Source organism: Piliocolobus tephrosceles, chromosome 9, assembly GCF_002776525.5.
Source record: "Piliocolobus tephrosceles isolate RC106 chromosome 9, ASM277652v3, whole genome shotgun sequence".
NCBI classification, from domain to species: Eukaryota; Metazoa; Chordata; class Mammalia; order Primates; family Cercopithecidae; genus Piliocolobus; species Piliocolobus tephrosceles.
Genome location: NC_045442.1, coordinates 37,091,976 through 37,117,649, shown reverse-complemented (window position 1 = coordinate 37,117,649; position 25,674 = coordinate 37,091,976). Strand labels below are relative to the sequence as shown.

At 43.7% G+C, this 25,674-nt stretch overlaps 1 protein-coding gene across 4 annotated transcripts in view; it reads right to left on the bottom strand.

The window, feature by feature from the left end:
* The window catches only part of PIK3AP1 (phosphoinositide-3-kinase adaptor protein 1), a 129,774-nt gene that overhangs the window by 29,355 nt on the left and 74,745 nt on the right, over positions 1 to 25,674 (bottom strand). For all 4 annotated transcript variants that reach the window (XM_023206281.2, XM_023206280.2, XM_023206282.2 and 1 more), the window contains 4 exons: positions 24,000 to 24,189; positions 6,056 to 6,151; positions 4,354 to 4,551; positions 861 to 926 (listed from right to left, as the gene is read on the bottom strand). In XM_023206281.2, coding sequence (XP_023062049.1) covers positions 861 to 926; positions 4,354 to 4,551; positions 6,056 to 6,151; positions 24,000 to 24,189 — 550 coding nt within the window. The remainder of the gene's footprint in view (positions 1 to 860; positions 927 to 4,353; positions 4,552 to 6,055; positions 6,152 to 23,999; positions 24,190 to 25,674) is intronic.

The window sequence follows — 25,674 nt, the reverse complement described above, 5'->3', positions numbered from 1 at the left end:
CACACATCCTTCTCCCAGGTCTGCCCTTCTCAAGGCTCTCTTTAATGGTGTTGGGAGACGCAGTGGAGGAAAAAACAAAATGCACAAGCCAACCAGTTCCAGTCTCCCACTACCAGAGCCCTTGTGGGATGCCTTCAAATGCTTACATGGTGTCATGGCTACTTTTCAAAAGAATCCTCAATGGGATAATACTGAGTGTTTCTGCTTAGCACAAGGAAAGAGCACTTAGCTCCTCAAACTTCCTTTACAACTGTTTAGAAAAATGAGACTTCCAAGTTGTTCCCCAATGGCAAGCAAAATACCTTTTAAATAAAAGTTGATTCAAAGTATAGTTTAGCTAGTATAGATAAGGTAAGTAAATAGCCCAGCAAGACTGTATCATTAGGTAAAGACTGGGTGCTGGGCCACCTACTTTCATCCTGTTGGCATCAACCTCCATTTTTAGATTATACTTTTATGTGCTTTATGGACACTTTCCACTAATTAAGGTCCTTTGTATGACCAATTTGTACAACACTGTGGAGGACCCTGATCTCTTTCCCTTCCCCTTTACCATCAGTACAAGACTCTCAGACAGTGCCACCCTAAAGTATCCTTGGATCTTTCTATTGTATTTATTTATTTATTTAATTTAAGAGACAGGGTCTCACTATGTTGCCCAAGTTGGTCTCAAACTCCTGGCCTCAAGTGATTCACCCCCTTCAGCCTCCCAAAGTGCTGGGACTACAGGTGTGAGCCATGATGCCTGGCCTAGATCCCTCTATTTTTCAATGCCAAGGAGCTACTGTTACACTTGCAAATCACAGACCTATGAACACTTCAACCACACAAAAGTTCAGTTCATATAACATGTGGCTTACCTTTCCTGAGGCTCTCTGAGGAAACGTAGAAATTCCCAGGCCGTTCTTGACTTTTTTCTGCAAAAACTATGAGATAAACAATATTCTGATTACTGAAAAATTATGAAAATCCAGTACAAACTAATAATAATAACGAATCCATACCTAGGACCACCATATGTGGTTCTGTAAATCAAAAGTGTAGAAAGAGGCAATTAATGAGAAGGACTAGGAATTGTCAAGTGATGGCAGACTAAGCAGACACAATCTCAAACTAGAAAGACAAAGCTAGCCAGAGGACATGATCAGCATTTACAAGCTCATTGAAGAAAACGGTAATGGGAACAAGAACATGTGCCTGGACTCCTGAGCACCTGAAGCTAGCCATGGAAAATGTGAGCCTTAAAATTTGAGAATAAAAGGAATTACCACTTAAAATGCCAACTAGTGCCATAAGACAGAACTCTAAGCAGTAGAATAGTAAAATGTGTGCACAGCTCTAAAGAGATTAACGGATCATCACACACTGGGTCCTATTGTGGGGAGGGGGGAGGGGAGGGATAGCATTAGGAGATATACCTAATGTAAATGACGAGTTAATGGGTGCAGCACATCAACATGGCACATGTATACATATGTAACAAACCTGCACATTGTGCACATGTACCCTAGAACTTAAAGTATTAAAAAAAAAAAAAAAAAAGATGAGGTCACTTATGAGGGACAGATTCATGAAGGTTAGGAGAAAAAACTGGGGCATGACAAAGGGTCACTTAATGGTAAGATGACATGGTGATTATGGCTCCCTGGGCTCTGAAAGAGGCTCTCTGAATCCAAATACTAACTCTGTGGCTTGTGAACCATATGATCTTGGCCAAGTCGCTTGACCTCTTCCTGTCCCTGTTTCTTATCCGTAGAATGAGGATGATAATAGTTCTTACACTGGATTGTGATGAGGATTAAACAAGTTAATACATGGAAAGTGCTTAGAACAGTGCCTGGCCCATGTAAACACACTAAGCGTTAGCTTTCATTATCATTATTCATATCTAAACTTTGAGACTGTTGCCAATAGTCAGCAATACCTTGGCATGCTAGTTAACCCAAGTGATGTCTCTACAATGCCTTACAGTTTATAAAGTACTTCGTTCTGTATTATTTCATCTGACCCTCACAATAAGGCAGAGTATTAGTATGTATTATAAGGACATGTATTAATCTATATGTGTATCATTACAATACCCATTTTATAAATGAGGAAATTAAAGGTAAAAAAAAGGGTGAAATGGCCTGGACATGGTGGCTCACGCCCATAATCCCAGCATTTTGGGAGGCTGAGGCAGGAGGATTGTTTGAGCCCAGGAGTTCAAGACCAGCCTGGGCAACACAGCAAGACCCTGTCTCCAAAAAAAAAAGAGAAAGGTGAATTGACTTACCCAACATCCTATGCTGAACAGCTGGAAAATGAATGAAAGAGCTGAGAGATGAACCCAGGTATTCTGGCCTCCAAGCCATTGCCTCTTTTGTCATCTCCTGCCTCTCTCCTTTCCTTTGCTTCTCCACAGTTTCCTAGATTGCCCCTTTTGTCATCTCCTACCTCTCTCCTTTCCTTTGCTTCTCCACAGTTTCCTAGCAAGTCCATCAGGGCTCTTGAGGAATCACCTGTGCCCCTGTCCAAACACATCCCTACAAGGAGCCATGCCATCAATACTGTTCCCTACTCCCTCCGCTATTTAGGAATTACCAGCATATATTTGCACGCTTCTTAGATTGAGTTCTCTCAGAAGCAGGACCCGAGACAAGGATTCAAATGCAAGTAGTCTATTTGAGAGGTGATGGAGGTGAGACAAGGAAGTGGATGGTGCAATAAATGGTGGGTTAACAAGCAAGTTACACTGCAGGCAACCTAGGAATCACTAGAACGCAATGTAGAATGCACAACTAAGAATTCTCCCACCAGAGTGGCAAGTAAGCTGGGGCACCGATCCATACCTCCTGTCAGGCACTGGTTGAGGGCAGCAACTCTGTGTGTTAATTCCCCAGTGCTTTCAACCTGTCCTGTAAGAGGGCAGAGAAGGCTCCAGGTGCCAGAGGAAGCCCTCAGGCTGAAAGACACTGGTGCTGACAGGTAGGGTCCAGCCAATGAGCACAGAAATGCAAAGAGCTAGGGGACATGTGCAAGGAACCAACAGTGTCTGCTGCTCATGCCAAGGAGATGATACCCAAGAAGACTGTAGGCAGGAAGCACTGACGGCACCTGGCAGTACTTAATATCTCACAACTGTATTCCTACCCAGTTCAGGGTTGCTGGATTTCGCAAAACAAAAATGTGTGTACTATTTGGGACATACACTAAAAACTCATTTGCCATTTATTTGAAATTCAGAGTTAACTAGGCATCCTGTATTTTATCTGGCAACCCCAACCCAACTACCTAGGGCTCTGGGTGAATGCTATCTTCTCCAATTTATAATTCCCTTTTGCCACACCTCCAACCACATGATGAGACCATTGAAAAACAGAATATAGTTCAGGAGCACAGATCTGGCAATTTTTTTTTTTTTCTTTTTCAGACAGGGTCTTGCTGTGTTGCCCAGGCTGGAGTGCAGTGGCTCAATCTCAGCTCACTGTAACTTACACCTCCCAGGCTCAAGCAATCCTTGAGCCTCCTGAGCAGCTGGGACTACAAGTGCGTGCCACCACACCTGGCTAATTTTTTGTATTTTTTGTAAAGACAGAGTTTTGCCATGCTGCTCGGGCCAGTCTCGAACTCCTGGGATCAAACAATCCACCTGTCTCGGCCTCCCAAACTGCTGGGATTACAGGCATGAGCCACCTCTCCTCCTATTTCTAATAGTCTTATAGTACTTGTAACCATATTATTGCAACCAAGTCCAAAAAATAGTGAAACTAACAATGCTATCAGTATCTAACTAATGTCCCGGGGATAATTATGAAAAAGTCAAAACCTTAATTTTTAATAACATGGGTAGATGGACAGCCTCGCATAGTGTCTAAAAGCCAGGGCTGTGAAATCAGACTCCCTGAGTTCAAATTTTGACTTTGTTATGCAATGGTTGAGTGACCTCTGTAAAACCTCTATTTCCTCATCTGTAAAATGGGACAATAATGGTCCTTACCTAATAGGTTATTGTAAAGATTAAATGGCATGTTCCAGATAGAGCATTCTTGATAGATTTCAATAAATGTTAGCAATTCAAAATTAATAATATCAGGAAGGGTCTCAGGAGATAAAAATGTATCAGGGTTCTTGTTTACCTGCCTTTGCAACTGTACATAAATACTTCCAGGAAGGCTGGCACTCACTCTGGTCATTACTCCTATTCTAGCTTCAAAATCTGTCCCAAGATATAACCCCATCTCCTAGGGCTGGTTGAAGACCATTTAGAAGGGGATAGTCTCTGAGCAATGGTTCAGAAAACCAGGTCATCCAGGAAATCCCTGTTGAGAAGCTCCAAAGACCCAGCTGGACATCATTCCCTGTCACACTTGCCTTTACAAATGTATGGTTCGTTGTCAGGCAGCTGGTGAGCACCAGGGGCAGTGGTCTCTGGTCTGGGCACTGGGACAGGGGGCCTGCTGGCCAGGTCCATGGAAAAGGCATCATCATCATCCACCATGTGATAAACATCTTCTTCCTGACCAAGATGGCACTGATCTCTCTCCAGATTGGTCATTCCCATGCTGTTGCCTAGAAATGCAGAGAAAGGTGACTGAAAGCAGTGGCCAAACAAACTGGTTGATCGCCAGTCATAAAAGCAGAGTGAGGGACCCTACCTTGTTTCCTCAGTGCTGCCCCCTGGCAAAGAACTTTCCCCAATATCACTTCCTGTATCATCTGCTCAGAACACCACACAAAGCAACTGAGAAAACACTCGTGTTACCTTCATTGACACCCAGTGATGCAGTGAAAGGACAGGAGCACAAGGATTTATCATCTCTGTTTTACTGCTGGGATTCAGTTATTCATCCCATTAGAACTAGGAAAAGTCCTAGATAGGACTAACTGTCAAAGCCCTAGTTAAGAAAGGTGGGGCATTCACTGCCAACTATCCAATGAAAGTGGTACTTCTTAAAAGGGCTTAAAAACAGACTGCCCAGGACTCCCCTCTCAGGAAAACTTTTTGTTCCAGAGTTGGGGTCAGCACACATTTTTTTAAAGATCCAAACAGTAAATATTTCAAGGTTTGCAGGCCATAAGGTCTGTGGCAGGGACTCAACTGCTCTTGTGACATGAAAGCAGCCATATACAATACTAAATAAATGGTCGTGTTGTGTTCCAATAAAACTTTATTTACAAGACAGGCAAATGGCCAGGCTGTGGTTTGTCTACCACTGCTTTGGAGTTTTTCCCTCCTCTTCACTGTGAAAACTACTTTTGTTCCCTTCTGAGCCCCCTCCTCTTAGCACTCTGCTTTCTGTATCTACTTGATCAACAGACTGCACCATACATTGTAAACAACTGGACAGGGTTAAAGAATTACCCATGCAACTTAATTAACATCCTCCACCTTTGAAACCTTCAGTAATAATAACAACAATAATAAATCTTCATTAACTGCTTGTTATGTGCATGGTGGTGCTCTGACACCTTAATGCGTAATAACTCATTTAATTATCACAACATTTATCTCATTTTACAATGGAGGAAACTGAGTCCCAGTGGAGCTGAGTAACTTGCCTAAGGTTTTCCAGCTAACTGGATGGGAAAATTGAGAATAGATCAGAGTTTATGTTCCTAACCACTATACAACACAGCCTCAACTTAGTATCTTTGTATATATTCGCCTCCTTCACCAGCGAGTAAAGGCTCCTTGAAGGCATTGATCATATCTTATTTTTCTTTGTATCTCCAGCCCCAATATCCAGAACAGTGCTTTGCACGTAGTAAGGACTCAATACATTTTGGCCAAATAAAAACAACATATGCATTTTAAAAGAGGTCTTGCTAGAGGCAACTTGTTTACCCAAACAAGTGGCTCCACTGGTTGGAACTCCTGGCCCACTTCTAAAGGGCTGATGGGGGAGCTCACGGTAGAGGGGTCAGGGGAGGCAGAGTGCCTCTATTCACATCACATGCCATGTATGCCGCAGCCCATTCCTTGAGGAGAGTAACCCTTATAAAGAATCAGACAATGTCTTGCATTTGTTTCTCTTTCACTCTTTTGGCTTCCCTGCTCATGGCTATGACTTACCTTCTAAAAACTTGCGGATCATAGAGTCCTTAGTGGCCCGAGAAAAACCATCTCCAGGGATTGGGTTAGATGTACTGGCCTGAAGCATTTCAACATCTAGATGGAAAAGGAGACTAAGATTTATACATTGTTCTCCTCCACAGGTAAGGAGGTTTTTACAGATGGAACTATGAGGTTTGGCAACTCTCTTAAGAGATTCAAGCATTCATCAATCTATCCATCCCTCCATCCATCCACCTACTCAAGAAGGACACCCAGTAAGTGTGGGGCATGAAAGAGAGCAACATGCACAACCCTCAGGTTCTTCCTTGCACCACAGGTCTCAAACGGTAAAGATATGCTCATTTGCATTTGAAAGAATAGGTTCAATTTTGAAATACTACATTGTCACATTGTTTATTACAGAAAAAATGGAAGCAGGAATAGCAGGGAATAAATTGTGTTTTATATATATATATAAATATATATAAAATATAAAATATATATAAATATATAAAAATATTATATATATATATGAGACAGGGTCCCAGGCTGGAGTGCAGTGGCCATTCACAGACACAACCACAGCACACTGCAGCCTCAAACTCCTGGCCTCAAGTCATCCTCCCACCTCAGCCTCCCAAGTAGCTAGGATTACAGACATGCACCACCATGCCTGGTTTACAAATTGTAGTCTATTCAAACAATGGAACATTATGTAACAATTAAAAATAATGTACTGAAGCTATTTCTATCAACATAGTTACTTTTCAAAAACATAATGTTGAGTGAAAAAGTTACAGACAGGTATTATGGTATGATATTGTTTATATAAGGTTCTAAGGCCTATAAAAATATAGTACAAATTGTTTATGATTTCATAAATATGCAGTAAACACATAAATGTGCTGGGAATGATAAATAATGAATTTTTGGAAGTGGTTACTCTATGGAGAGGGAGAGAGGATCACTGGATTCCGGAGGGGGTTGACAGAGGACTATAACTGAAACCATATTATTTAATTAAAAAAAAAAATCTGAGACAAAAAAAGGAATAAAAAGGAAATACATATTCTTAAAGATTCAGAATCTTCAAAAAATACAATATTTTAGATAATTGATATGCTACCCAAAGGGGGCAAAATAAGATTCTATTTTTGTATTTGCTTATATATGTAAAAAAGAAACTCTGGGCCAGGCATGGTGGCTCACACTTTTAATCCCAACACTTTGGAAGACCAAGGCAGAAGGATCACTTGAGCCTAGGCATTCGAGTCCAACATACGCAACACAGTGAGATCCCATCGCTACAGAAAAAAGAAAAGAAAAAAATTAGCAAGGTATAGTGGCACCTGCCTGTGCTCCCAGCCACTTGGGATGCAGAACCGGGAAGATTACTTAAGCCAAGGAGGTCAAGGCGGCAGTGAACTGTGATCATGCCACTGCACTCCAGCCAAGGCAACAGAGCAAGACCCTGTCTCAGTAACAACAACAACAACAACAACAAAAAGAAGAAGAAGAAAGAAAAAAAGAAAAGAAAAGAAAAGAAACCCTGGAAAGAGATATAAGAAATTAATATCAGTGGTTTTCTAGGAACTGAGAAGATGGGGATAAATAATACAGAAAGATATTCCACTGTTCATCTTCTTATATTTTAGCTTTTCAGCCTATTTGAAAAAATAAAGAAATGCAGTATTCTGACATGTTTGTGTTACCTTATTAACCAAAAAACACACAAACAAAAAACAACTTCCTTATTTCTACTTCTTCAGTTTATGTCTCCTGGCACAGTGGACGCATTGCATAAATATAATGTACCTTGATGTCTTCCAGTTCAGGGCACTACAATTCCAAATGAGGAACCAGTAAATGAATCCCACCCGCCTGCTCTTGTCACTACTGAATTCCATAACAGACTAGAAAGATTAGGGTAATTATACTAATCCTGAAGCATACCTAGAGATGCATTCATTATTTTAAACATGTTCTGATAAGAACTCACACCTAATTAATTCTTTAAAAATTCAAGACCAGAAAAATTCTACTTATATGAGACTTTCAGTTTAATTTGCTTAATTGTGTTTCATGGAACATTTTCCTCATGGAGTTAGAAAATGGAGGCTGGGCACAGGATGTCACACCTGTAATCCCAGCAGTTTGGAAGGCTGAGGTGGGAAGATCGCTGAGCCCAGGAGTTCAAGACCAGCCTGGGCAACAGAGTGAGACCCTGTCTCTCCAAAAAAAAAAAAAAAAAAAAAAAGCCAGTCTTGGTGGCTCACGCCGGTAATCCCAGCACTTTGGGAGGCCGAGGGGGGCAGATCACGAGGTCAGGAGATCGAGACCATCCTGACTAACATGGTGAAACCCCATCTCTACTAAAAATACAAAAAATTAGCCGGGCATGGTGGCGGGCGCCTGTAGTCCCAGCTACTCAGGAGGCTGAGGCAGGAGAATGGTGTGAACCCAGGAGGCGGAGCTTGCAGTGAGCCAAGATCACGCCACTGCACTCCAACCTGGGCGACAGAATGCGACTCCGTCTCAAAAAAAAAAAAAAAAAAAGACAAAAAAAAAAAAAAGAAAAAATTGGGCATGGTGGTGCAGGCCTATAGTCCCATCTATTCAGGAGGCTCAGGTGGGAGAATTGCTTGAACCCAAGAGATCTGGCTGCAGTGAGCTAGGATCATGCCACTGCACTGCAGCCTGGGTGACACAGTGAAACCCTGTCTCAAAATAATAAAAAGAAAACAAAAGAAAAATGGGAAGGAACACATATTCTACAGGTGTGTGCCCCGCTAAGAGCAGGACCCTCCTCTACCTGACCAAGACTCTATATTGCCTTCCTTCTTCTCAATTCTTACCCCAATCTCTACTCCTACCTGCCTGACCCTGACCCCAGTTAATTTTTGAAATTCCAGTTTGAAACTCATCATTAACCCAACAGTGAAGCACCAAGGAACTTACCCCCAAGGGAAGACATGCTTGGGTCAGACACTTGTAAAGATGAGGGGAGGGAGAAACTCCACAGACCTGTGATCCAGCTTTATACTGCCCAATGCTGAACCCTCTAGAAAACCATACCTGTCTCAGGCCCCAGCATCTCCAGGAACCTTCTCTAGTGTATAGCAACCTCAGGACCATTCTAATCACTAATCACCAAATCTCCCAGGCTGATAATATCAGAGCGCAAACCTCACACACACAATCTGTCAACCCTGTTGACAGAGTGGTAAAAGCCTCACGCAATGGTCCAGCTATTTTCACTAACAACATTCAATTTCAGAGAGTTGATTTGCATATCAGAGACGTAGGTGCGAAACTGAAGGAGCTATAAAGAGAATTTAGGGAAATAAAACGTGGAAGAAAATAGTAGAAGCAAGAGCAGTCCTGGCTGGTCCTGGCATGCTCATATATATGGATGCAGGCTTCCACTCTGGGTACTATAACCCTTTTCCTAATGTGCTCATTTTGGGAGAAGTTAAAGAAAGAACTTAAAAAGAGAAAAGAACAAGCCAAGTGCGGTGGCTCATGCCTGTAATCCCAGCAATTTGGGAGGCCAAGGCAGGTGGATTGCTTGAGGTCAGGTTCGAGACCAGCCTGGCCGACATGGCGAAACCCCGTCTCTACTAAAATACAAAAATTAGCTGGGCATGGTGGCGTGTGCCTGTACTCCCAGCTACTCAGGAGGATGAGGCAGGAGAATAGCTTGAACCCGGGTGGCAGAGGTTGCAGTGAGCCGGGATTACACTACTACACTCCAGCCTGGGTGACAGAGCAAGACTCCGTCTCAAAAAACAAACAAACAAACAAAAAAGAGAAAAGAAAAAAAGAACAGAAAAAAATGTGCACCCGTAATGAGACTTAAGAATATCATGACTTCTTCCACCAAGAAGGACATCATTTCTATAGCATTCTTGCCAAAAATTCATAACCTCAGCCCAATTATAGAAAACATCAGACAAATTCAAACTGAAGGGCATTATACAAAATAACTGATCAGTGCTCTTCAAAAGTATCGAGACAAGGAAAGACTGAGGAACTGTTACAAGCTGAAGGAGACTGAGAAGAAATAACTAAATGCATTATAAGATCCTAGAAAGGATCCTGGAACAGAAAAAGAATATCAGCGGCACAACTAGAGAAAAGTGAACAAGGTCTGTAATTCAGTTAGAAGTATTGTGCCAATGTAATTTCTTGGCTTTGGTAATTGTACTATGGTTATGTAAGATGTTAGTATTAAGGGAGCCTGAGTGAAAGGTATGCAAGAACTCTGATGTTTTTGCAACTTTTCTCTCTAAAAGTAGTTCAAAATAAATTTTTTTTACAAAAAGGAGAGGAGGGACCACTATAGCAAAACTAAATAATCATAGCTCCTGGGGATGACCCCATGATCGTCCTTCCTGTCTGCTTACACTATCAAGCTAAGTACCTTCCAATGACACTGTGGAGCACATGTGTGTGGATGCAATGATCGAGGTGGTGCGAAATGAATCACTTGTGAAAAACAAATATTTTTACTTTATAGTCACACCTTAACTGGTGGTTAAGAGCATGATTTTGGAAGCAACAATGTAGGTGGTTAAATGTCAGCTCTGTGACTTGGTAGAGTTCTTCGGCCTCCTTGAGCCTCCCTGAGAGTGTCTCACAGGATGATGAGAAGCATGGGCATTAGGATCGAAATGCATAGGTTCCAATTGTGTTTTTCCCACTTCTGGCTGTATTGACTACACACCCACCAGTCCAACACCAACCAGTCTTTTTAGGTTCAATCAAACATTCAGACTCACAAGATGACCCTGGGACATGCTTGGCACCAGTTCACTCAGAAAGATACAGGACACAAGCTAGCAGGGCAGTGACGAGAGCTGGTCTTCCTTTGAGCCAGTCCTTGCACCTGACCAGCAGCTCAGATGCAAAGAGACAAGATCCATAGCAGGCCGCGCTGGTGAAAAACCTCATGTCCTCATGTCCTACAAGAACAATTTCTCTCATAGCAACTCCAGAGGCACAGCTTCCAGGGTCTGCATGAGAGATATGCCACAGTCAATGCCCTCAGGAAAGCCCAAAGAACGGTGTCCCTTTGAAGTATTTCTAGTTCCTGTACAGATCCTCCCAGTTCCAGATGCAATTTACCAATCAGGAGCCATTTTTATTGTAGGCAATGTTGCCTGGAAACATAGTTGACATTGGCTCTTATCAGGTTACCGGGGTAACAAAGCTAGGAAGTCAACTGAAGGTCAAAATCTTATGCAGAAAGGGAAACGATAGCTATTATATTTTCTCTTTGCCGATAATTATCTTGGGCCAAGTTTTAAAAAAATCCTCTCAGCTTCTCTCTCTTCTTGTCTGTAAAATGGTGATAATAATAGTATGTATCTCACAGGTTTGTCGTGAGTATTAAATTAGGAGCTTGCCAACTGCTTAGCACAGTATCTAGCACACAGGAAGTGCCAACGGAATGCTAGCTACTATTATTACTATTACTATTATTTTTATTATTAAATTCTATACCCAGGCTAATGTCCTAAACAGAGAAAATTCAAAAAAGAGGATTCAATTTACACTTCTTTCAACAGGACCTTTATTTGTTTGAACCCAAGTTTTCTGTCTTCAAAGTAATGAATGCTTATGAGTTCATTGTAATATTTGAATTTCCACACATATTCTCAAATACTTCATTATTATATTTAGCCTAGTAAAAACTATGCCTACTCAATATATTTATATTTGAATATACCTAAAGCACGGGAGGAATCTTCAGACAACAAACATCAATTCTTTACAATAGAGTTATTTATGGAAATCTGACTCACAGACAAGGCTGGCCAGGTGCATTTCCTTTATCATGGCTTCTGGACACTAAGTACTGGCTTGACAGAGCCAGCAGGCTTCTTCCCTCCTTGGTGAAGGGTCTGCCACTGCGGTCCAGACCAGACTTGGAGCTCCCATGCCTATTTGCCTTACACTTCCCTGACACTTCCCTGACACCTATCACACTCTTTATTAGCGGCCCAGCAGTGAACACCAAGGGGCAATTCCTGCAGCTCTTTCACCCCTGCTGGCACCACTCCATGCCACCAGGACCATAGGGAGAGGCCAATCTTCAGGACAGAGCCTAAAGCCAGAGGATCTGAGGTATGGCTGGAAGAACATGATGGGGGCAAAGGTGCAGGGAGGAGAGACAGGGTGGTCTGCAGACACAGGGAAGACCCGAAGTCAGGAGTAAAGGCACTGACGAGGGCTAGAGCCAATTGAACAGACTGCATGCAGGGGACAAACTTAAGTCAGAGAAAGGCAGCAGCTGAAACCAGGCAATTAATAGAGACCCAGGTGCTGGCCACTGAGCAACCAGTGCAGGTCGGCATCATGATCAGAAGCATGTACTTTGATATCCTGGAGACCTGGGTTCAAGCCCTGGTTCTGACTCTTCCTAGCTCTGTGTCCTTGGGCAGTCACCTGACATGGCTAAGTTTCTATATCTCCATCTGTAAAGTGAGGATAAGTAACAGTACCTACCTCATATGATGATCATTCAGGCCAAAGGAGACAATGCTTATAAAATGCTTACTAATAGTGCCTGGCACTAAATTTTCGTTGTTACCATTATTATTATATTGAGGCAACTTAGTTGGCATATCAGTTTTCTATGGCTGCTATGACAAATTACCATTTAAAACAATGTAAATTTGTTATCTTATAGTTCTGTGGCTCAGAAGTCTGAAATAGGTCTCACCAGGTCAAAGTCAAGGTTTTGTCAGGGCTGCATTCCTTTCTGGAAGCTATAGAGGAGGATCTGTCTCCTTGTCCTTTCCAAACTCTAGAGGCCACCTGCATTCCTTAGCACTAGGCCGTCTTCTGCCATCTTCAAGCCCAACAATGTTGGGCAGAAAGCTTAGCTGAACTAAGTCCTCTCCTTGATGCCCTCTGTCTGGTCTGTTTTCTGACACCCTCTTCCATTTTTAAGGACTTTTTTGATTATATTGGGCTCACCAAGGTGATCCAGGATATTCTTCATATCTTGAAGTCAGCTGATTAGCAACCTTGATGCTGTCTGCAATCTTAATTCTCCTTTGCCATGTAACTTAGCATATTTACAGATTCAGGGGAATTATTCTGCCCCCCAAGATAGGCCCAAGTATCAGGCATAGTCATTCTGCCATGAATTGCCTTCCCATACTGGGTCAGTGAAGGGAAGAGAGGACAGGAATTAGGGCACACTCAAGTGAGTCCATCATGTTTACACACAAACTAGACAGCCTTGCTCTGACGTAGACATTATTCAGTCTCTAGATGTGCACTGCCTTAAATGAAGTTACCTAAAAATTATTTTTCCATTTATATTATAAAGAAAATGATATATATATTTTTCTGAGACGGAGTCTTGCCCTGTCACCCAAGCTGGAGAGCAGTGGTGCGATCTTGGTTCACTGCAAGCTCCGCTTCTTGGGTTCACACCATTCTCCTGCCTCAGCTTCCTGAGTAGCTGCGACTACAGGCACCCACCACCACGCCTGGCTAATTTTTTGTATTTCTAGATTAGAGATGGGGGTTCACCGCATTAGCCAGGATGGTCTCGATCTCCAGACATCGTGATCCACCCGCCTCGGCCTCCCAAAGTGCTGGGATTACAGGTGTGAGCCACCGTGTCCAGACAAGAAAATGATTTTTTAAAATCTTTAGTTGAACATAAATATCTTTGTACACCAGGAACAGCAGTTACCATACACGGGCCTCCATGTCCCTATTCCATTTTCATGGCAAAATCACTAACCAATCATAGCATTCTTTCTGTCCTTCTCAACACAGCACCCAGGCACTCAATACTGGCCAACTGGGGCCAGTATTTATTAAAGGTGTGGTAGCTCATGCCTGTAATCCCAGCACTTTGGGAGGCCTAGACGGGAGGATCACCTGAGGTCAGGAGTTCAAGACTAGCCTGGCCAACACGGCAAAATCCTGTCTCTACTAAAAATACAAAAATTAGCTGGGTGTGATGGCGGGTACTTGTGATCCCAGCTACTTGGGAGGCTGAGGCAGGAGAATTGCTTGAACCCAGAAGATAGAGGTTGCAATGAGCCAAGATGCACCACAACACTCCAGCCTGGGCAACAGAGCGAGACTCCATCTCAAAAAAAAAAAAAAAAAAGGAAAAAGAAAAAGAAAAAAAAAAAACTAGGCTGGGCGCAGTGGCTCACACCTGTAATCCCAGCACTTTGGGAGGCCGATGGGGGTGGATCGTGAGGTCGGCAGTTTGAGACCAATGTGGCCAACATGGTAAAACCCCATCTCTACTAAAAATACCAAAAAAAAAAAAATTAGCCAGGCGTGGTGGTGTGCACCTGTAATCTCAGCTATCGAGGGGCTGAGGCAGGAAAACTGCTTGAACCCAGGAGGCGGAGGTTGCAGTGAGCCAAGATTGCGCCACTGCACTCCAGTCTGGGTGACAGAGCAAGACTCCATAAAATTTTAAAAAATAAAATAAATTATAAAAGAAAAAAATACTGGCCAACTGGCATTGGCATGTGAAATTATTTTTAAAATGCTCTTGGGCCAGGTGCGGTGGCTCAAGCCTGTAATCCCAGCACTTTGGGAGGCCGAGATGGGCGGATCACGAGGTCAGGAGATCAAGACCATCCTGGCTAACCCGGTGAAACCCCGTCTCTACTAAAAAAAATACAAAAAACTAGCCGGGCGAGGTGGCGGGCACCTGTAGTCCCAGCTACTCGGAAGGCTGAGGCAGGAGAATGGCGTGAACCCAGGAGGCGGAGCTTGCAGTGAGCTGAGATCTGGCCACTGCACTCCAGCCTGGGCGACAGAGCGAGACTTCGTCTCAAAAAATAAATAAATAAAATAAAATAAAATGCTCCTTTCCACACCTAATTAGGCACTAAGTCCTGATAGTAGCAGATGTTACCTTTGTAATACCACATTTTTTTTAAAGGTACCTGGTTGTCTGGGGTTAATGAGTGATAAAACCCTCTCAGGCTCTAAATATGACAACCCCACATGTACACACAACCTGGGCATACAGTGAACTACACAGAATATTCTGTAAGTGAAGGGAGTCTGTTTCTAGACAAAGAGCATTTTGGGAGGGAAATCAGAACAAATCCCTGCATTCCTGGATGTTCAGGGTTTGTACTTCAGATCCTAAGCACTTATACTTCATGACTTGCAAATTAAAAATAAACCAAAATGCACTGAAACCTATTGGTCTGAGGAGAAAGTGCAAAGTTCTTTTATTTCAGCAAAGAAAAACAACAACAGTGACAAGGAGACTCTGGGGCCACAGCCTCCTACTAGAAAAGCCAGCTATAGAGTCACACTGCATGTATTTAAGGAGTCAGTCAGAAAGAACCCACTCCTGGAATGCAAGAAGCCTGAACAGATGAGAGAACACCCAGGCAGGCACTTAATTAAAGAATGAATCAAGGACAATGGCGAATTCTCAAAGACACCCATATGATACTCCTCGTGGGACACAGACCACATAGCTGCAGTGGAAACTCCATCCAGATTATATGCTGTTCATTTAACAGAAAGCCAAGTGAATATTTAATACTGTGAAATGTCAGCTACTGAAAGACTATTCTTCTAGAAGGCTTTCAAACCCTGAAAGGAGGCCAAAAGAATTTTTTTTCCCCAGCAAGAATCTTTTGTGGTTAAAAAGAGAGCCTTAGAGCAAGGAGCATTATAGTCAAACATTTGAAGATAACCTGGAACCTAATGTGTCAGTTAGCCCCCAGGTAGAATGGTTTGACTGACCATGCCAATAAAAAAGTCCAGCTTTTCTGTACCGTAAAGAAGTAATGGGATGGAAGAAAGAGGGAGAGGGAGAGATGGGAGAGATACGCAATCTCACACACACACACACACACACACACACACACACACACACACACACTCTGTGAGAGTTAATTTATTTTATTTTTTGAGACAAGGTCCCACTCTGTCACCGAGGCTAGAGTGCAGAGGCACAATCATGGCCCACTGCAGCCTCAATTTCCCAGGTGATCCTCCCACCTGAGCCTCCTAACTACAGGCATGCACCACCATGCCAGGCTAACTAAAAAAAAAAAAAATTTTTTTTTAAATGGGTTTTCGCCATATTGCCCAGGCTGATCTTGAACTCCTATACTCAAGCTATCTGCCCACTTTGGCCTCCCAAAGTGCTGAGATTACAGGCATGAGCCACCATGTCTGGCCTGTGATGGTCAATTTTAGGGGTCAACTCAACTGTATTAGGGAATACCTAGAGTGAGGGTGTTTCCAGGAGAGGAGCATGTGAGTAGAAAAGATCCACCCTCAATGTAGGTGGGCATCATCTAATCAGCTCAGGGCCCTAATGGAGCCAAAACAGACAAAAGATGAACTGGTCTCTCCCCAGGGGCTGGCATACACTGCCATACACTCTTCTTCTCTGGGTTGGACATCAGGACTCCAGGCTCTCCACCCTTTGGACTACAGGACATACACTAGCTGCTCTCCCCTTGGGTTCTCAGGCTTTCGAGCTGAGACTGAGAGTTACACAATCAGCTTCCTGGTTCTGAGGCCTTTGGGCTACGTACTTTGGACTTCTGGGTTGATGCTGGAACGAGTTAAGACTTTTTTGGGTGGAAATGAATGAACGTATTTGGCATGTGAGAAGGACATGAATTTTGGAGGCTAGGAGCAGAGTGCTGATTTGAATGTGTGCCCCAAAATTTCATGTGTTGCAAACGTAATCCCTCCATCCTCATTAATGGATTAATGTTGCTATTGTGAGAGTGGATTTGTTATCACAGGAGTAGCTTTGTTATAAAAGCAAGACCCCTCTGGTCTCCTACTGTTGTCCTTTTGCCATGTGAATACTTTCCACAATGTTTTGATGCACAAGATGCCAGAACCATGCTCTTGGACTTCCCAGCCTCTAGAATTGTGAGCTAAATAAACTTATTTTCTTTACAAATTACCCAGTTCATGGTGTTCTGTTATAGCAACAGAAAACAGACTAAGACACACACACACACACACACACACACACACACACACGAGAATAGCAGTGTAAAGTTAGAGGGCTAATGAGTGATGGCTGACATTGGCAATGAAGAAAGGACTGAGGATAAATAGTTTAGGAGAAGCTGCAAACAAGTTCTGTGGTTTTCTTATGCATACAAATGCCTCAATACAGTACCCCCGGCAAGCACAAAGACCCTCTGCCATGCAGGAGTGAGTCTATGGGATGCATTTGTGGTTCTGTGCAGTGAGTCCCATGTGGTAGCCCACCTGAACACAGCCCCAGCTGCATTCTCAAAGCAGTGTCCTTTTCCTCCATAGCACTGTCACAGTTTGTGGTAATACATTCAGTTATGTGGCGTTTTTGTTTAACATCCAGCTCTCTCACTAGAATGTAAGCTTTGAAAGGCAAGTTTCATGCCATCTTGTTTAATCACTCATCATCACCTAGCACAGCGTGATTTAAACACAAGAGGTTTGATAAATATTTGTTGAATGAATGAATGAACAGACTAATAAAGAAAAAACAAACGAACACATGAATATGAAGGCATTTGGGCTTTGTGAAGGAATCTGGGCATTTCCCAAGCTGAGAAAAGAGAAAGGCAATTTAGGCAGAAGGAAGAATCAAGTGCATGGGAACGTGAAAGAAAAGGCAGCTTGTAGTGACCAATGGAGTTACTGCCACCCTGAGATGTCCCACACTCGGGGACACCTAACAGATGTCTCAGTACCACCTGGAATACCGACACACTATTCCACCCACAAAGTCGAAAATTACATCTTATTTTCTGGTAGCTCAAATTCAAGAAATCGTTGAACACCTGTTGTGTACAGCACTGGGATGGGCACTGTGGATGATACAAAGCTGTAAGACATGCTTACTATCGAGGCCAGGAGAGGGTAACCAGAGAAGCCTGTATATAACTAGAGCCCCAGGGGATGTGTGCGCAGTGTCCCAAGGAAAGTGTGACCTGCAAGCTGTGCAGGTTCAGAGGGGAGCAAGGTTGCTGCTGGCGATGGGGATTTTATCTTTTTAAAACATTCAATCCAGCATGCTTTCACTAAGTCCCTATGTCCCCAACATAGTTCATGTATTTATGGAGGAGCAAAAAGCAACAGGAAGTCAGGAGGTACATTGAGCTCATCTCCCTGCTCCCCAGTAGGTTCTGTCCTTGCAGGTGAGAATTCATGCTGTGCACCCAGGCCCACGGGCCTTGAGGCATCTCTTGGCTCTACTCACCAGAATCCTCCCAAAAGGGAGGGCAGGAGGATGACAGAGCCTCAGCAGTCACAGGGAGGGAGGCTCCTGAGAGAAAAGGATGCAGATAGGAAAGACAGTATGTTTCATAAGCAAACCAGTAATGTAGTCATTTTGCATACAAATCATCCTTCAGTTGGTTTCAGGGCTGGGCTGTGAGGTTCTTTACAGTCCCCAAGTGTGCCCCCAGCTCAGACAGAACCCAGCTTGCAGAGAGGGGCTGTAATCAGAGAGATCAGGTAAAGAAAACACTGCAGGAAATGATCTGTTACAAAGATGCCAGTTACCAAGGAGGTTGCTAAGGGAAGCTGGCAAGTTAGCTAGAGCTAAGTCAGCTCTCCACTACATAAACACTTGAGCTATAGAACCATGAGGTAGGGATCAGGGGTTCAGAAGAAAAGTTCAGTGCAGGGGTAACATGAAGCAGAACAGTCCTCTGGGATTGATTAGTGAGTCTGCAGTTTCTAACGGCAAGATGATAACACCTTTCTCCTTTCGTTCCTTTCGCTTTGTGGAAGAAAAATGAGGCTCTCAGGTATTGAAGCAAAGCTACAACCCACAAAGCAGATTACCTTGGAAACAGACTGGACAAGGGCCTCCCAGAACTGGCTCCCAAGGCCATTCTACCCAGAGCCTCAGAGAGGTGACCAGTCACTGGGCAAGCTTTCAACACAAAATTAATCACCTAGGTCCAGGGACCACCAGGACTTACCACATCATTCCCCAAGGTAAGGGCAGGGGACGAAGAACTAAGACAGAAAAAGATGAGGAGATAGTGAAAACACCCACGGACATTTGCCTTGAGTTTTATTTAATGTTTGCATAAGCTTGTCCTCAATAAAGACATTTTATCTCTTACATAATAAGGTGTGGAAGTTGATGCTTTAAATGTGTGCGGTCTTTTTTTTTTTTTTTTTTTTTTTTTTTTTTTTTTTTTTTTTTTGAGACAGGGTCCCATTTTGTTAGCAGGCTGGAATGCAGTGGCGCAGTCATGGCTCACTGCAGCCTTGAATGCCCAGGCTCAAGCCATTCTCCCACCAGAGCCTCCTGAGTAGCTGGGACCACAGGCATGTGCCAGCACGCCCAGCTAATTTTTTAAAATTTTTTTGCAGAAATGAGGTCTTACTATGCTGCCCAGGCTGGTCTCAAATTCCTGGGTTCAAGCAATCCTCCCGCCTCAGCCTCCCAAAATGCTGGGATTACAGGTATGAGCCACCATGCCCGACTGATCTGTGGGGCCTTGATCAAAACATTCTCAAGAGAATTGGGAGCAAAGTTGAAGGTTTGATAACAAAGACACGTAGTTACCACCTGGTGGCAGCATATCTAAACTAAAAACTTGTGAGTGTGATGTGTGTGCCTGTGTGTGTGTGTGTGTGTGTGTGTACACCCACGCAAGCAAGTTCAGGGGAAGGAGAGATTGGAGCAGAATTGTACGATCTCATGGTCAGTAACCCAACACCTCTCTCCAGCCCCATTTCAATGAACACTGGGAGCTTCCCCTATAACCTTCCAACTCAGGTGGTTGTCTTGGATTCTCTTTGGAGAAGCAACCTCATTACCACCCCTTTCTCAAACTCACGTCAGAAAGATATGTCCCAACAACAGTTAAGTGATCTCCAAAGCAGTGGTCTGAAACCGGCCTAAAGCCTGCCACCCTATAATGTTTGTCCTGTGAGCGAATCAATGAGTGAATGAGTGAGTGAATGAACACAGCCTGATTTCCTTAATATGGTTATTTTCAGCCTCTAGGGTTACCACAGTCAATGGTGGGGCACTGATAAACGTGGCAATCTAGACATTTAGAAATAGCTCCTGTATAAGTGTCCATCTCAGGGCTGACAAATGCAGACCCTAGAGGGGCAGGCCAGGAGAGCCCTATATTCCAGTGGGACAGCAGACAGATTTGCCTCCTGGGAATTCGAAGACACAGATTCCTGATCCAGTCCTCCCTTGATGGGACTTAGGTAAGTTACTAAATCTTGGAGCCTTAGTTTTCTTTCCTGTGAAACGGAGATCATCCTATGCACTAAACCCTAGGATGGTCAGGTGAGATCACGGAGATATAGGCAGTTCGTGGGCTTTGAAAGGGCTGCCAGATGTTCCAAGTTATTACTCTGCTGGCGGGTGCTGTAAATACGCATTTTAGATTTAGCAGTTTGTCCTTTATCCTACTTCTTTATGAATTAAGCTACCTTGTCACCTACTGAGCCACCCTTAGGAAAATGAATTATTCCTCCCCAGGTCCAAGTTGCTGCTGCTTCGGAGCCAGGAGGTAAGTGATCATTCTCAAGCTTAAACTTGACAGCCACAGGGACAGAAACACAAACCAAACCATGTCTAGAGTCAGAAAATTCAGAGTTCATTTAATCGGGGAAATGAAAAATGTGGGCCAGTCACGGTGGCTTGCGCCTGTAATCCCAGCACTTTGGTTTGGGAGGCCAAAGCAGACGGATTGCTTGAGCTTACAAGTTCAAGACCAGCCTGGGTAATATCACAAAATCCCATCTATATGAAAAATACAAAAAATTAACTGGGCATGGTGGTTTATGCCTGTAGTCCCAGTAACTCAGGAGGCTTAGGTGGGAGGATGGCATGAGCCAGGAGGCAGTGGTTACAGGGACCTGGGATTGCTGGGATTGTGCCACTGCACTCTAGCCTGAGCAACAGAGCCAGAACTTGTCTCAAAAAAAAAAAAAAAAAAAAAAAAAGAAGGAAGGAAGGCAGGCAGGAAGGAAGGAAGGAAAAAGAAAAATGCGGTGAGTTTCCTTTTCCTATGCAAAAAGCAGCCAAATCTAACAGCCTGCCTCCCCGACTGGTAGCCTCCTTCCAGCTCCATGGCATCCAGAAGCCCCCTGGCCCGGGCGACTTTACAAGTTGCCAGTTGGCTACAAACCAGGCTAGCTCCACAGCACACTGCTGCCTTGGGAAGCCCTGGTAAACCTCACCGATCCTGCTGTGAGGGGCCCAGCAGACCAGGAATACTGGGAGAGACACCTTTGGCATTCCCTGCAGGTTTCCAGTGATGTGGTGGGAGCATGGCATGTGTTAGAATATCCAGGGGGACAACAAGTGTAAGACTCTGTCAACACTAAACTGCCAATAAAGTAGGGCTTTCTTTAATTGTCCGGTAGTTTCATAGCAAAGACACAGGGCAGAAAGGATGATGCAGTCTCCAGATTCAATTGGGTACTGGTGGTTCTCCAAGTGTTCTTTTGTGAGTGAGTGAGTCCCTATTCCACAATGGAAAGGACTGGGTCCTACCCACTTCCCCACCTGTATCTCCAACAACCAGAAGACATCAGTGACTGAAATGTACTAGACGCTCCAGAAATGCTTACCGGATATATGGATAGGATGATGGGCAAGGCTAGGGGGCGCCAGAGGCTGCTTTGTTATCCAATATCTGGAGTTGCAGATAGGGGAAGAAAGGCTATAGAGGCTAGATGGTTTTTCCAAAAGGAACGACGACTAAAATGCGTGGTGTTGGATAACAATTTCTGCCACAGTATACAGAATATGGGCCTAATGACAGAGAAATCTGGATTCAAATCTGGGCTCTATCACTGATTGGCTGTGACACTTTGGGAATGTTCAGTCCTCTGTGCCTCTGTTTCCCCATTTGTAAAGTGCAGGTAAGAAAAGCATCCTAGTGGGGTAGCTTTTGGACTTCAGTGAGATCAAGGGTGTGGATGGTAGTGATGGTGCTTTCTCTCCCCACATCCATGCCAAGGCACAGCTCATTTGGGAAGAGCTTCCACTAGCACTTCCAAGCCTCCCAGTTAGGTGCTGGAGGGGAGCTTTTACTGCTCTTTCCCCTAAAGGAGCACCCAATCTAACTGACAAACACCTAAACAACCACTGGACCACATCTTGCAGGTTCTGGGATCAGTGTCAAAGGCTTGCTGGCATCAGAGACTGCCTCTGGCCCTCTGACCAACCTATGCCTTCTCTCCAAGGCACCCTGTTGGCGCCTGCTCTTCCATGAGTTCATGGATGGAAAGTCAGGCCCGCCTCCCTGTGGGGCCAGGGCCCTACTGTCTTCTTTTCAGGCTGAAGGCTTGTAATACTCAATCAAGCCCATTCTAGAAACTCCCCCATCCATAATGCTGATACCTTGGTGGATACTTCTCTTTCTTGAATCTATTAATGAAACCCATAAGGAAGGAGGGCTAAGTCTCCGGTGGTGCCTCCGCATGCTTAGCATTTGAAAGCGAATGATGGTAACACATGAATAAGCCTCTTAGAGGGCCTGCTGTGTGGGTCTCCTGCTTCGACTCCAGTATGTGCGTGGAGATCACATCCACTGTTACCTAGATCAGTGGTTCTCAAGGGTGGTGGCACTGCCCCCCAGGGCCGTTTGGAAAATCTATGAGGGTGTTTTGGGTGGTCACCAAGGAGATAGGATTTAGTAAAAGGGGGAAGGACCCTAGACATCCTGCCATGTGTGGGATAGCCCTGCCCATTGAAGAGGTGTTTCATGTCCCTCGTGACTTTCAAATATTCCCCTAGACATACATGTAAGTTTTAAAAAGCACTTATGATACATATTCATACCTTTATGTATATTTCTGCATATCTGTATATCTGTACATGTATGTGTGTATTTTTAAATTTAATGTCAGCAGATACAAGCAAAAATATAAACAAATATACCTATCATTTTATTACTAATTATTACTAATGCCATATTGGCTGGGAGTCACAAGTCACATAACTTCTTTCAACTCAGTTACACATTCCTATTTTGTTTTGAGTTTAGGTGCTGGAGGGGAACTTTTACTGCTCATTCACTTTTGTCAAAATGTATTATTTTGCATTGGAAAAAACAAGATAATAAAATATGGGCAAAGTTTGTAAACTGTTTATAAGAAAAATTATGATCCTGAAGAATATTTTGAAAATAAGTTTACTATATATTAATGCAATAAAATCAAATTACCCCTCACCCCCCAAAAAATCTGCTTATTATTTTCTGAGCCTAGAACCTAAACTGTTTCACATATAAACACATCTTATTTTTGCAAACACTTAATTTGTTAGAAATTCAATTTCTATGAAAATGGAAAGGAAATCATAAAGAGTTGTTCATCATCTAGGAAAATCCGGATGCCAGTGCCAACATTGTTCTCATCATTTGAGCCACCAAGACTGCAGACGTGTGTCAGTCAACGTTTGAAGCCGTAATGTTGACAGTGATTCTGAGTGTGTCTGCATCTGACTATTTTGTCATGACTTCTGGTGCAGGCATGTTTGAGCATGTCCTCTCCTTTAATTTCTCTTTCCTATTTCAATTAGGGCAGTATATTTGATTTCTGATAATTTTATATGTAGGTAGGTTATATAATACATAAACCTCATGTCAGAGTAGGAAAGGGGGTATTACAACATGTTTGTTATAAAAAGGACCCATGGAGACTGAGGGCTGAGAGCCACCGATTTGGCCTCTCAGATCATGAGGCAATGACTTCATCAATTCTGACTTCCAGATATTTGCTTAAACTCTCCCAGCAGTCACAACAGAGGAAGTTTGGAGAAGAATTCTGCTTGTCACAGCCATGACTCCAGCCCTAGCTTTGTGTAAAACAGGACCTTCATCTCTCTGGAGTGAAGCAAGGGTAAGTAAGGACTGCCCCACGCCGTCGTCAACTGGAATGAGAAAAGCTGTTTCTCAGCAGAAAGGTGGAAGCAGAACTGGGTCGTGCTACTTACAGAGGTCTTCAGTGGCAGCTGGGACGAAGGCAGCCATGGACTCATAGAGATCCTCGTCACAGCCGGGGTTGAGCGAGCATTTCATGAGCAGGTCTGTGGAAAGGTGGGCCATGGACTCGTACACAGCATCAGCCTCCTCCCCTTGCATCAGTTCCTCTTTAATGTGACTCTTGAGCATGTCCACCGTTTCCTGAAAGAGAAGACGAGGCCCACGGCGCACTGAGGCAGCCTGGCTTTCTGGGTGGAACTTGGCCCCCAAAGGCACTTGTGGCCAGCAAAGTAAAGGTTCCCATGAGTCAGGATTGCAATTGGTTGTGTGTATTTGTATTTTCCCACCTGACTGAATGCTCCTTGAGGCCAGGCTTCCCACCTTTTTTTAGTTTCTTTTATGTTTTATTTTAATCTTCATATCTTCCTACAACACTAAGCACAGAGTTAGGCACTCAGGAGATACTCACTAAATGTCCACTGACCAGAGGATACAAATTAAAAATTACTTTCCCACGGCCAGGTGTGGTGGCTCACACCTGTAATCCCAGGACTTTAGGAGGCCAAGGTGAGTGGATCACCTGAGGTCAGGAGTTCAAGACCAGCCTGGCCAAAATGGCAAAACCTCGTCTCTACTAAAAATACAAAAATTAGCCGGGCATGGTGGAGTACGCTTGGAATCCCAGCTACTCAGGAGGCCGAGGCATGAGAATTGCTTGAATCCAGGAGGCAGAGGTTGCAGTGAGCCAAGATCGCACCAGTGCACTTCAGCCTGGGCAATAAAGCAAGACTCTGTCTAAAAAATAATAATAATAATAATAATAATAATAATAAAAACTTTCCCATGAGCACCTTTTAAATGTCAGGTGGGATGCTCGGTATCTGTCTATAGCCTATCTCCTGTAATCCATTCCACTACTGCTAGAGAAAGGTATAATATTCCCTAGTTTACAGACCAGAAGAACAAAGCTCACAAAAATCTAGTGTCTTACTCAAGGGCTTGCAATCCTGATCTTTGATCTTTCTTCTACACCCCTAGTGGTTCCTCCAAAGGGAAAAAATGACACAAGAAGGTGTGACCTTTCCTGACTAGCCATGCGGAAATTCAAATGAGCTGAACAGGAATGCAGCTAAGGTGTTCTCGCACTGTGTGCAGTCAGAGGTGACTCCACAGCTTGGCACACTAGCCCCTGTTCCTTTTGCAGGCTCCTCCAAACTGTCAGGAACCCTGACCGTTTCCAAGGGTTCTGGCCTCAATTTTATGTCCTGTGTGCCCAAAAGGAGAGATGATCTTGGATAAAGTGTCCTGACATCAGAAAGGTTCTCCCCCACCTCCCACTGCCATCCTGCTTCCATGTGATTGTGAAGCCAGAGAGGTGACTTCCCTGAAACCTCTGCACAACTTTTCCTGGTAAGAAACTTTGGTGTTTCACAATCTTTATTTCAGCATCAACCCACAAAAATCCTCATTTTCACCACCACTACCCTAAGATAACTAATATTTTATTGACACTTCGTTAGTTTCCTCACAAGACCCAATAAACCAGATGAGAGCTGTGAGATGTTAGAGATTCAAGATCTGGCCTTTGGTTTTGATGTGGTGAAAAAAGGAAATGGGACAGTTCTAAGAGGCCATAAGCAACACAAAGGGACAGTCTTTTGATCAGAATGCTGAAGCTGCATCGGT